Source organism: Leuresthes tenuis, unplaced genomic scaffold, assembly GCF_036924035.1.
Source record: "Leuresthes tenuis unplaced genomic scaffold, fLeuTen1.0.hap1 SCAF_14, whole genome shotgun sequence".
NCBI lineage: Eukaryota > Metazoa > Chordata > Actinopteri > Atheriniformes > Atherinopsidae > Leuresthes > Leuresthes tenuis.
This window is the reverse complement of record NW_027325368.1, coordinates 31,705,474-31,718,625: the sequence shown is the minus strand read 5'-3', so window position 1 is coordinate 31,718,625 and position 13,152 is coordinate 31,705,474. Positions and strand designations below refer to the sequence as shown.

Here is a 13,152-nt window from a genome sequence, read left to right as displayed (position 1 = left end):
ATGTGTGTCCATCAGAGTCTTGACCACCCTCCCAATAGGCCATGAAGCTCTGGTGAGTTGAGGATCAGCGATCATCACCACTCAGTCTTGGACAATGTCGACTGGTGAAGCCTGTCACTTCTGACAAGCTTGGAGACTTGGCACATAGAGCCAGATGAAACGTGCCCAGAAGTGGTCAGCCAGAACCTGGGAATGCTTCCGTCAGCGACGACTGATGAGCTCATCCTCCAGATAGACGACCTGAGGGAGTGACCCATCAGGCCACCCCATCAGGAGAACATTCAGAGTCACTGGATCTGGGTCACTTGCATCTGAGGACACATAACCCAAGGGCTTGCTGTTTAGAATTCCTTCCACCTGGATGAGCACGGTGTACATTACTTCCTGTGTGACAGGTTAAGCTCCCACCATGACGTAAAGTGCACTCTTCACCGAACGAACTTCCCTCTCCCAAACCACTCCGAAGTGCGGGGCTGCTGGGGGATTAAAGTGGAAGGCGATTCTGTGGTGCAAGGATCTCCCGTAATACAGGAGAGAGCTGAGCGAAGGCATCCCGGAGTTCTCTCTCTCTTCCCTTGAAGTTCGTTCCCTGATCGGAGAGAACCGCTCTGCAGGTTTTCCTCTGCGGGCGATGAGCCGACGAAGAGGACTTCTGGAGGTCCAGGTGCACTGCCCTAGTGGTAAGGCATTTGAAGATGATTCCCCATCCCTTCTCTCATCGCCGGCCTACTTTAACATCAAGGGGTCCGAAGCACTCCATCCCCATGGAGTAGAAGGCAGGATTATATAGGCGCAAACAGGCCGCTGGAAAGTCTGCCATCTTTGGTATAACTGGTTTGGCTCTCCATCGCCGGCAGTCAACGCAACTGTATTGGTGTCGCCGAACAGCCTCACGCCCTCACAGGGCCCAGAAAGAATGACGAAGTTCAGCAAACACCCGCTCTGGGCTTAGGTGGTGAAGTTGACTGTCAAACTCTTGAATCAGGAGCTTAGTCGCTGGATGGTATGGGTCTAGGATGACTGGATGAAGAGTGGTTGGCTCCAGGTCTTCAGATCGACGGAGTCGTCCCCCTACACGAATAAGCTCTCCCCTCTCATTCAACTCAGGTGACAGAGTGAGAAGTCGGCTGCTCCTAAGGACTGGTTTCCCTGCTTACTGTAGGCTGTACTCCTGTGGGAAGCTATCCCTTTGAACTCTCTGACGGATCAACTGATCAGCTTGGCGATAATCTTCTGCTCTAAGATGTCCATCTGAGTTGGCCGACCCATGCAACTCTCGCGCTGTCACTTTCAGCAGCTCCTTCCAGGAACTGTGCTGGTTCAGATCTGTAGCAGCCTGACTTGGGAGAACGGCAGTGACCCCACAGAAGACTGATTTACGCAGTTCTGATGCATCTTGTGCTTCATCAACCGAAGGGTACTCTGGCCATTTGTTTGGACTTTGCAGGAGAAAAGAGGGCCCCTGACTCCATCTGTTTGGCTCCAGCAGCTCCCTCAGCTTTTTCCCACAGGACACGTCTTCAGCTGGGTTGTTCGCTGAATCAACATATTTCCAGACATGCCCATCGTTGAGCTCCTGAATCTCTGCCACACGAGTCCCGACAACGACTTTGAATCGGCAGGATTCAGACTTCAGCCAGGTTAGCACCATTGTCGAGTCGGACCATAGAACCAGCTGGTCGATGTTGATCTTTTCAAAACCTGTGTGAGTTGTGCCCCAGTAAGGGCAGCACAAAGTTCTAATCTGGGCATGGAGTGGGACCGCCTGGGGCAACTCTGGAGTGAGCCATCAAGAAGGAGAGGTGCACTCCACCATGTTTATCAGTGGACCTGAGGTAAGCCACTGATCCATAGGCTTCTTCAGACGCATCACAGAATATGTGTATCTCCCTCTGGAGACCACAGAGGTTCACCTCTTTAGGTAAATAGGATCTGGGCAGCACAACTTGGGGTAGGACTTGTAGCTCTTCCTCCCACGCTTTCCACTGCTGCAAGAGCTCCTGGGGAAGAAGTGGGTTGTCCCAGCTGCGATGCTTGTCCCAAAGGTGCCGGACCAATATCTTAGCCCGCGTTGGATAGGGGAAAATGAACCCTAAAGGGTCATACTGACTTGCCAGAACCTTGTAAATGTTGCGCTTCGTGGGAACACCATAATCCACTGGACGATGCTTGTAGCCAAGGACATCAGTGTGGAAAAGCCATCTTAACCCTAGAGTGGACTCTATCTTGTGCTGTGCTAGCCATAGCTTCACACTAGCTGATCAGCTCTCTTCCGGAAGGTGACTTATGACCTCTGGTTCATTGCTAGTCCATTGACGTAGTTCGAACCCAGCAGATGCTAAGAGGGTTCGCAACTTGTCAACAAGGTGCCTTTCCTCAGTGATGGTTGGGACACTCTGGAGGCAATTGTCTACGTAGAAACACCTCTCCACCGACCTCTTGGCTGCCTCATCTTCATCTGGCTGGCTGTTGTCGTTGGCATGATGCTGTAAGGCAAACGTGGCACAGCAGGGGCTACACATTGTTCCAAACGGTAGCACCTGCCACTCGTAGACTGTCGGAGGTTCACCTGCAGGAATCTGAGAATGGCACGGTCTGGGAGGAGGCGAACCTGGTGGAACATGCCTTTGATGTCTCCGCTGATGGCTACTGCATGTTCTCTGAAACGTAGCAGGACTCCCGAAAGGGATGCTCCCAACGTTGGCCCAGGCAGCAGGTAGTCATTAAGGCTCTGTCCTCGGTACTGATAGGAACAATTGAAGAGGAGTCGGTTCTTGCCAGGCCTCACAGCCTTCCCGAGGAGGTACTTCAGGGCCACACTTGATGACAGAGCCTGCCTTGATCAGTTTCTCCATCTCCACTTTGTAGGCTTTGTAGCCAGTTGCCGCTCCACACTACGTAAATTGGGCATGACCGCTTCTTTGGTTGCTTGCAGAGGTGGCATGTCCCTCTGGCGGAGCAGTGGGGTGGCGTAACGAAGTACGACGTCAACCCCTACTCTGGTGGTCTTGGTCTCCGGGTTGATTGCCTCATAATCTTGCTTTGAACGGGTGACTAGTTTCTCACTCCTGAATGGGATTGTATCGATTTGCCAGTCTCTCAGCGTGCTTCATCAGCTCGCTCACCTGGGTTGCTACTGTTGTCAATAGGCACTGCTGTGGTTGAGCAAGGTGACGGACTACACTAGCTGGTCCCTTCAGTGTCCAGCTTAGCCTTGTGCGGATGGCAGCAGGTACTCCTGGAGGTCCTAACCTGACAGGTTTGATGGGAGTGATAAGGTGGGGATGATCACTTCCAATGAGAGGCAAGGGCTTTACATTTATGAGCGTCTGGATAGGAAGACCAATGAGGTGCTCGTAATTCTTCCTGAGCTGTTTCATGGGGTAAGTATGGTTAGCCAGTCAAATGAGTGCTGTGGTGAATGTACCTGTAATCCTGTGTCTGGTCTTTGGCTTCGTAGGAGACCAAATGGAGAATGACACTGATGCCCCACGGAGAGTATGTATCCTCTGTCGAATCGTGCGTAGTGGTAAGTGTTGTAGGTGTTGAGTGTCCAATCGCCATAGTAAATACGGACCTTGACAACCTTCAGAAGGACACGGCTATTTTCCGTGGGTCGGTCTAGACAGACCATCTCTGTTGTGACTCTCATCCCACCTTCTGGAGTCGTTGTTGGTGCTCTCGGTGGCCTCATGTTGACTTCATGTAGCACCTGGAGGTGTTTACCTTGGCAGAGGCTACATGGTTTCTTCAAATTGCATTGTGCAGCTTGATGTGACCGCACATAACGCCAAAAACTCTTGTTGCTCTTTATCCACTCAGTTAACTGATCCTTGGTAAGCCTGGCTACAGCTGCACACTGACTGAGGTAGTGCTCCTCGTTATTGCAGAATGGACAGTAAGGCTTACTCTTGTTCCCCTTAGAGGTGTTGCCTGGGGCTTGAATCCCTGACCTCTTATCAGCGTCTTTCCCACCATGGAGAAGGGTAGTGGGGCGATTACCTTGTCGACCATCGGGTCTGGGGGTGGGCGTCTCCCTCGCCCCTCTCACTGCCAATTGTCCTTCAGAGTCCTGGCAGAGTCCAGGAGTCCAGGACTCATACTTCAACCACTGTGACAGATCAGGCAAGGTGTGAGTTTGTGTGCCCCGATGGAACATACAGCGGCAAAACTCTGCTCTCGATTCAGGTGGTAGCTTGCTCAGAAGGCGGGCCACGTGTGAACCACCCTGAAACTCTGCTTCTCCTTCAGAGCCTAATGTCCTCAACACTCCCACCAGCGACTGTACCTGGAGTGCGAACTTCTTAGATGTGGAAACATCTCCAAAAGAGAGCAAAGTGAGGAAAGGTGTGACAGATGAGGTCCCCCAGCAGTCTAAGCCTATAGCAGCTTAACTATGGGAAGTTTCAGGATCACGTGAGCCATCCCTAACTATAAGCTTCATCAAAAAGGAAAGTTTTAAGCCTAATCTTAAAAGTGGAAAGGGTGTCTGCTTCCCGGACATTTACTGGCAGCTTGTTCCACAAGAGAGGGGCCTGATAACTGAACGCTCTGCCTCCCATTCTACTTTTAGAGACTCTGGGAACAACAAGTAAACCTGCAGTTTGGGAGCGAAGTGCTCTGTTAGGAAAATACCTTACAATGAGATCTTTAAGATGATGGAGTCATTAAGAGCTTTATATGTAAGGAGTAGAATCTTAAATTCTATTCTGAATTTAACAGGGAGAATATGTGGGACAGCCCAATAATAAAGAATTACAGTAGTCCAGTCTTGAAGTAACAAATGCATGGACTAGTTTCTCTGTATCACTGTGTCTGAGAAGGGCATTGGAGAGTTGAGTTAAGCATCTGCTATTAACCGGGCTTCTTCTAGTTGCAGGTGATCAACCAACACTTGATACTTAAACAGTTTGGAAGCATCCGGTGGTAAAAGGTTCTCCAATGACAGCTTAAGACGAGCAAACTCACTCGGATCACACCTAGAGAAGTTGTGGATGGTGGGGCGTGGCCCGTACTAGCTGGTCTCTGGAACATGGGAGGAACATGGGAGACAATGGTTGTGGTTGCATCCTTGAACCACTAGGAGGCTGACCCCACCTGAACCAGGGGTGTGGATAGGTAACAGCATCATATGCTGACGACTGAGCTTGTGGCAGACTCCCACATGGCTGAATAATAGGAATAGTGACAGCCTCCACCTTAACATATGGCAGCTCTTCTGTTCTCCGACTACTGTGATGTGGCGGTGGTAGTAGGGGTGGGTCAGCAGGTAGCGTTCCTGTCATCACTGGATCTGGCCATGGTGGTGGTGGTGCAAGCCAGTTGTCCTCTTCCGCACCAGCAGGTTCAGCCAGTGGACATGGCTTGCTTGTATGGGGAGAGGATGGATATTGCAGGTTCTGAACGGCATCCGCTAACTGTCTCATGTCTGCTCGTAGTGCTCTGAGTTCAACTAAGTCTGATGACATGCGTCGCTGGGCCTGTTGAAGGAGATGTCTCTCCTGACAGATGTCCTCTAAATCTGTTCTGATATCCTCAGGTGGGTATCTGGGCTGTAGTACTGGATGCAGAAGAATAGAGCGTTCATGTAACTGTTCCCTAAGACTATTCTCCGGTGACAGCAGGGGGGGCTAGCTGGTTCTCCTGGTTGTGCTGTAGGCCTTCAGCGCCGTAAAACAAGCTCATGTCTTGAGGAGTAGCATCCCGCCTCTGCAAGCGGCTCGGTGTGAAGGAGTCGTAAGTAGGGGTGAAGGGGGTCAACCTGGCCCTGCCCTCCTGGTGAAGAGTCTCTACGTCCGCTCTATATCTCTGACTGATGTAGCCCAGCTGATCAACATCATAATCTGCATAGCGGGCAGGGGGCTGAATATGTCGTCTGGGGCGTGCACCACAAGCCTCATACTCTGACTGTTGATCCATGTAAACCCAGTGATCCGGCTCGAAGGACCATAAATGTAGGGGAGAAACGGTGTTCTGACTGGGATGGGTGCTGGCTTAGGGTTGAATCACTAAGTTCACACGGGGGTGCCAGCCAGAGCGCATCTTAAGGCCATTCAGAGTATGAAGAAGAGAGAGGTTGATATATTTCCTCTTCACTTTACTGGGTTACAGGTTTCAACTATACATGGGTATGTGGGTAGTTGTGTGTGTGTGTGTGTGTGTGTGGTTTCTTGTCATTCACGCACACATTATTCAGAAAGGTTTGGGTCCTACACATCTGCAACTCAACTTTTTCACTGTGTGATGTCACTCACGGTATAACCAACCTGGCTCACTCACAAGATCAACACTCTAATGAACTGGCGACTTTGGGGCCTTTTCTACACACAGGGATACCATAAAAGTATTTGCATTCATTCCTTGACACTGAAAGTATTGAATTTTATAACTTTTCTTCATTAAGTTTCCTTTGATCAGCAAATGCAGCATTAGATACAGCGGCACCTCTAAAACGAAGGATCATCCCATTCATAAGAGACACCTGAACACTACAAAGTCAAAGGTAAATCAAAGCATGTATCAGACATGTTACTTTAATGGACTCAGTACAATAAAAGGCCTTTTGTTAACTCTACTACACCATGTTGGACACGGCAGCTCAGTTGTCCATGGAGACAGAGGTTCTATCCAAAGCTAAATTCATCCTAACTGACAGATTTTTCACCCAATATTCAAGTGGTTTGTTTGCTACAAATACCAGATATTAATTTATGACACAGGATACTTGGTTAAAGTAATAAATACTACAACTTCACTTTTTCATACCCATCAAAGAAAGTGTGACTGTTTGTGAGAGTTTAAATAGAATTTTGTGCAGTAAATCTATGGTTTTGGTTTCTTTCCTCACCTGGATGCATTTTTGAGTGGGTGTGAAAGATCTCAATGGACTTGGTGGAGAGGGAGTGGTCATGGCTGCTCTCCCTGGAGGAGCAATGATGGAGAGGAAACACTAGCGACTTGGTCTGAGTGTCAAGATGACATGAAGTGAAGGAAGAATGGTAGACCCCAGCATCAGTGTTGAGACCCACATCCTAAAAAGAGACAAGAGTGGCTAAAAAGAATTAGTGGCACTACATGTTATTATAAACTTGAAAATAAAAGATGGTCCACTCTGGATAACAGAATATCAAAACAGTTAAATAGAAAAGATGACTTTGTCATCGAAAAAATTAAACATACTGTACATCTATTGTTGTAGACAGCTTGTTATAACTGGTGACCCCAGTAAAGTGTCAGGCAACTGAAGAAAAAAAATAAATCACGTATGGCTTGTTGCAAGTAGCGCAATGTTCCATGCCTGCTTGTGTAAAACTGTAAAACTTCTCCAGAGAATTTCACCACAACATAATCAGACAACGCTTGCCTCATGGCAGTGTGACAAAAACAACAGGAGTAGTACAGGGATTTAAAGTAAGCCTGGTCTTACATTTGATTTAATAATTGAAAGCTATCAGAACATTTAGACAACTGTAGTACCAAAATGAAGAAACAGACCAGGATGTGAAAAATAATTGCTACCATTCCATCAAATAGTAATTTATTCAGCATGGGTTTGCAAGGGCAAGAGTTTGAGCAGAAATCCCCCGCTCTATTTATCCTTGGTCACCTCTTCCCGTTCTTCTGGGGAACATTATCTCCTTTGGGTGGCACATGGAAGATATCCTGATCTTGGACCTTGCATCTGAAGAATGTGCAGCTTTCATACTGAAAGATGGTTTATTCATCACTCCTACATGTATGTATATCAAGAAATATCCGGACATATAAAACTGTGTGCACCCACAACCCTGCACACTTCTCTTTATAAATCTCAATGAACATGGATGGACAAACCAGCAACTTTACCTTTTTTGCATAGTCATTTTACACAAATGACTATGCAAAGGACTATACTTATATACTTATGTACACACTCACCGACCAGATACTGTAGGCTGAGAAGATAAACCTGGACTTGATAGCCATTGTCCTGAGTGGCTTGAAAAAAAGGTAACCTCAGCCACAAACTTCCCAAACATAGACATTATTATTAAATATCCGACCGGGGAGGGGAGCGGTTTGGATCACTGTTCTACAACAATCAACAGGGCTTATCATGCTGTACCCTAGGCTGCACTGGGTCATTCTGACCACGTCATGATTCACCTGATTCCTATATACAGGCAGAAACTAAAACTGTGTAAACCTGTAGTGAGGGCATTGAAGCCGTGGAACAGTGAAGTCACAGAGGACCTACAGGCATGTGTGGACTGCACTGACTAGGATGTGTTTGTCTAGAATAGAATAGAATAGAATAGAAGTACTTTATTCATCCCACACATGGAAATTGCTTTACAGTTGCAGCATTTATGCCCGATTGAAATAGACATGAAAGCACAAAGCACCTACAAAATGTACAATTCAACCTTTAAGATTATAATTACAAATTAGATTCAAGTAAAAATATCATCTATATACAACAAAATGTGCACTTGTGCAGTATTAAAGTGTACCATTAGCAGTTATTGAACATATGTATAAATGAGCAGTATGTTTAACAGAAAATATATCTAAAGTGCATATAGAGAACAATGACCAGTGCATTCAGCTGTTATTAAACATTGTGAGGTATGTGGCATGAATGATTTCCTCTGTCTGTCCCTTCAACAGTGGAGCTAAAGCAGCCTATGTGAGAAGGTGCTCCACTGTCTGAGCACGGTGTGATGGAGATGGTGCTGATTATTATTCATAATGGACAACAGCTTATTCAGTGTCCTCCTCTTCACCATGGTCTCAAAAGACTCCAGCCTGAGACCAAGTGCAGAGCCAGGTTTCTTAATGATTTTGTCCAGTCTGTTAGTGTCGCTGGCTCTGATGCTGCTGCCCCAACACACAGCAGCAAAGAAAATGGCACCGGCAACAACACTCTGATAGAATATCTCCAACATCTTGCTGCACACGTTGAAGGATCTCATCTTCCTCAGGAAATAGAGTCAGGTCATCCCCTTCTTGCACACAGCCTCAGTATTAGATACCCAGTCGAGTGACCACCACATCAGACAAGACACTGCCTACACGGACAAACTGTGGCCTGCCTGTCAATAGTTAAAATGGCTGCAGCGTAATATGTAGCAGAGTGGAAGAGTGATGTCATCACAGTGATAGGAATGTTTGTTAACAGCTGCGGCTTAACGAGCTCCCTCCCAGTCGAACCAGCAGAAATGGCTGAATGGCTGCTATGACCTCATGTGAGAAAACTGTAAGAGTGAGGAAAATGATTTTAAGACCGTAAGAACCAGAAGGGTTAGAGGAATGCAGTGATGTCATTTTTATTTCAATAGGGTGAAAGATTTTGCAGAGTTGAACCTGTCTCTGGTGTTATACCAAACGTTCCATTGGAGTTAGTGAGAGAATTAGAAAGTTTTCTCTCGATTCAAGGCTCATAGCTAAAATTCTGTAAATGTGAGCGCTATAGCAGTTATATTGGCTGAATGTGGACAACTTTTCCTACATGTTAAGGTGTAATTTATTTCTCTAAGTTAAACTGTATGAACGTTAGAGGAATTTGTTGGAATATCAGAAAAATCTGGAAATAATCAGTCTGTCACTCTGCTGGCTCCTCATTCATAAAAATCAAGAAGGAGCAAAAATGTTCATGTTTTTGAAACTCATATTTCAAAATTGGCTTAATATTTGAAGAAGCTGAACCAATTGGTAATAGTTGAATATCTTGTGACCCGTTTAAAGTTTGAATTGTGTCTCTAGCTGAAAGCATGCAGGAGTAGTTGATGGAGGAAGAGTTGGAAGCATTTCCAATTCATTTGAATGACGTTGAAAATTTGAATAAAAGTTAAATATTTTAAATATTTAAAAGTTTATATATCTAAAAGTTATAAACACCAAAATCTCCAAAAAGAGCTGAACGTTTTGAGACCAAAATTGTTTAAATCGGTGAAAGCATGCAGGAGTAGTTAAACGACAGAAAAACATACGGAAGAACTAAGATGTTGGAATAATAGAGATAAAGAGAAACAGGAAAACAATAGTGAGAATGCTTAATCAGCATTCTCAGAAAAAGATGTTCCTGCAAAACAGCAGTGAGAATTCTGAAAAACTGAATGGGGATAGCTGACCATGCTAAAAAAGCTGAAAGTAGTGAAAATTTAGCAGAAAATGATTAGCTGATGCTTCAAAGCACCTGAAATGTATTTTTGAAAGGAGCTGGATGAAGGCAGAAAACTACAGAAAAGAGAAGAAAAATGCAAGACAAAAGGGAAAAAAACAGAAAGAAGAGAAACACTGCAGAAACATGTGAAAATTTAGCAGAAACTCATTTACTGTGGAAAATAATTTTCTGCTAAATTTTCTCATCTTTCTGATTTTTTTCCCCTTTTGTTTTACATTTTTATTCTCTTTTCTGTAGTTTTCTGCCTTCAGCCAAGGTCTAGCTCCTTTCAAAAACACCTTTCACAGCAGTACCTTCCAACTGCTAATTCTTTTGGCATTTTTATTCTCTTTTCTGTAGTTTATTACCTTTATCCAGCTCCAGCTCCTTTCAAAAATATCTTTTACAGCAGTATCTTCCAACTGCCAGTCCATTTTGCATTTTTCTTCTCTTTTCTGTAGTTTTCTGCCTTCATCTATCTCCAGCTCCTTTCAAAAATATATTTTACAGCAGCATCTTCCAACTGCCAGTCTTGAGTCTGAAACCTTGCATAGTAGGTGCAGCGCTTCACTTTATTTTAATTGTATACGAGTTATCTTGTGTTCGTTTATGGTTTGTAAGGTGGAGTTGCCTGGACCAATTCTGAATAAACGGCGCAGTCTGAGTCACGATCCTAACCACTGTGTGTGTGACTCATGCCTCACTTTACACCCAAACAACAACCTTTCACACAACACAGAGTCCTTGGGTGTAGAGAGGCGCAATCTCACATGGGCTGGGTTACACAAACATAGATGTACATTTCTGTATGTATTCTTCTATCAATATATACAAATATGTATATATATTTGTAGCCCTGTGGGTATTATTTCCATTCATTCATATACAGATATTAAAATGTTTGTGTTGCTAATAAATACTAGTTCATGAAGTGTAAATATGTAATGTAAGTAATGTAAGTAATTTGTAAGTAATGTAATGTAAGTAATTTCATATACAGTTAAAAGTCAGAGATAAAAGGGTGGTGTTAGTTTTAAAATCCATATGATTGTCGGCACAAAAGATAGGAGACCACATTTGTTTATGGGGTAGTGAAGCATCTCTTTGATCTCTCATCTTTTTTTTTTTTTTTTCTCCCCCTTGTCCTGTTCAGCATTATGGCAGCAGAATTGTAGTCTGAATACCTTTGATGCCAAACAGATTTGCTTTGCCAAGGGAAGTTTTATAAATGTAAAGCTCCCCTTGATGCCCATTTATTTATTTTTGTTTACAATATATAACATGTAATAGAACTGAACCGGACCGGGGGACAAGGAAAGAAGAAGAGGAAAGAAGAGGAAACAGAACAGAAATAGAAACAAAAACCAGACAACCAGCTGCTACACCTGTAAAAAACAAAACAGACAACAATCCATGGCCTCTGAGGGGAATCCAGCCTTAGCGCCACCAGGAGCACCTGAAAGCAGACAAGCAGAGAAAAAACAAACACACAAACAAACAAAAACAAGCACAAGAAGCGGCAATCGCATACAACACAGCTGTGGATATAGATGACCTGAGACGACATGATAATACATCAACTGCTTAGCGACCATGCTACTGGGCTAATAAATGTGTGTGTGTGTGTGTGTGAGAACATGCAACACCCATGGCACAGGACCTACATGATAACCGTGCTTAGTTATGAGTGTATAAGTGTACAGGGCCACAATCCACAGCCCCCCCCCCCCCCCCCCCCCCAGCAATCAGAAGCAGGCAGAGAGGGCCACAAGACCCAGGCCACCAGCAGCCCCCACGGAGCACAGAACCCAGGAAGCCCACCGCAGGGACAACCACGCATCCACCCAGAAGACTGCAGAGGAAGCCCCCGGACAGAGCCCCCATAAGCATAGGGCAGAGGCCCTCAGAGAGCCAGGGGCAACAGCCCACCGACCCCGCCAGGTCCCAGCCGCCCAGACATGGGCCGTGCACTGGACCCGGGCCCCGGGAGCCCGAGCGCCCCCAAACCCCCCGGCAGAGGCCCCACCCAATACCCAGGAGGGCCAAGTGCCCCAGACAGCCACGCAGTGGGTCAGCGCCTGCCCCAGCGCCCCTGGCCAAGTGCCCTGGGAGCCAAGACGTGCCCACAGGTGGGTGAAGTCGCGAGCAGCGGGGAGAGGCAATGCCGCCCCCCCCATCGGGAGAAGCACAGGCAGGCCAGGCCAGGCGACAGCAAGTCCCAGATCCAGGCCCAATCATTACCACACACACTTTCACGTCCCATACATCCACACGTCCTCCCTCCCTCAACTCTGCTGGGGTGTAGTGCAGCGGGCACACCAGGGGGCCAGCAGCCCCCCAGCCACCACAGACCCCGAACCAGCAGAACAATTAATTAATCCTCTTGGCCCCTCCCGCCCCGAGCAGCAACCAGGAAGCAGGGGTGTGGGAAGAAGATCCCTCCCCTCACCCTTCTGGCTCTTCAATATTTTTTAATAGTGAGCGATTAAAATTGAGGGGCAGCCAAACTTGTAGGACTGGGAGCGCGGCCCTCTGGGCAGCCTACATACCCAAAGAGCCCCGCCCACCAGATGCCACTCAGTGTAACCACCCCCCAAGACCTAATGTGTGTGTGTGAGTGTGTGTTTGATAAGTAGTAATGTCTAAGGTGTAATTAAAACAGGGGCGGGGAACTGCAGAGTGCAACCAAAGGGGACCACCTACGTGGCCCCATCCACTACACCCCACCGAACACACACGCCCCCAAAACCCTTCATGTGTGAGTGTGTGCTGTGTACAGGAGCCAGAAGGGAGAGGGGTATGGGGATATACACCGGGGGGAGCTACTCTCCCCCGGAGAAGGCAGCCAGGGACTGGCTGCAATAGGCATCCCCGCTACCTGGGAGCCAACACAGGGCAGGAGGGGCTGATGTCCACCAGGCTCGGGGCCTGCAGCGACCATATTGCGGGAGCTACTGTACCCCCAGAAGGTACCCATCCCGCCCCACCCCACCCCACCCCGGAGGACC

General features: G+C 46.8%; 1 protein-coding gene across 2 annotated transcripts in view; it reads right to left on the bottom strand.

Annotated features, from left to right (window-relative positions):
- Positions 1–13,152, bottom strand: part of rnf31 (ring finger protein 31) — a 113,594-nt gene that overhangs the window by 63,720 nt on the left and 36,722 nt on the right. For both annotated transcript variants that reach the window (XM_072363574.1, XM_072363575.1), the window contains exon 6: positions 6,848–7,031. In XM_072363574.1, the coding sequence (XP_072219675.1) occupies positions 6,848–7,031 (184 nt within the window). The remainder of the gene's footprint in view (positions 1–6,847; positions 7,032–13,152) is intronic.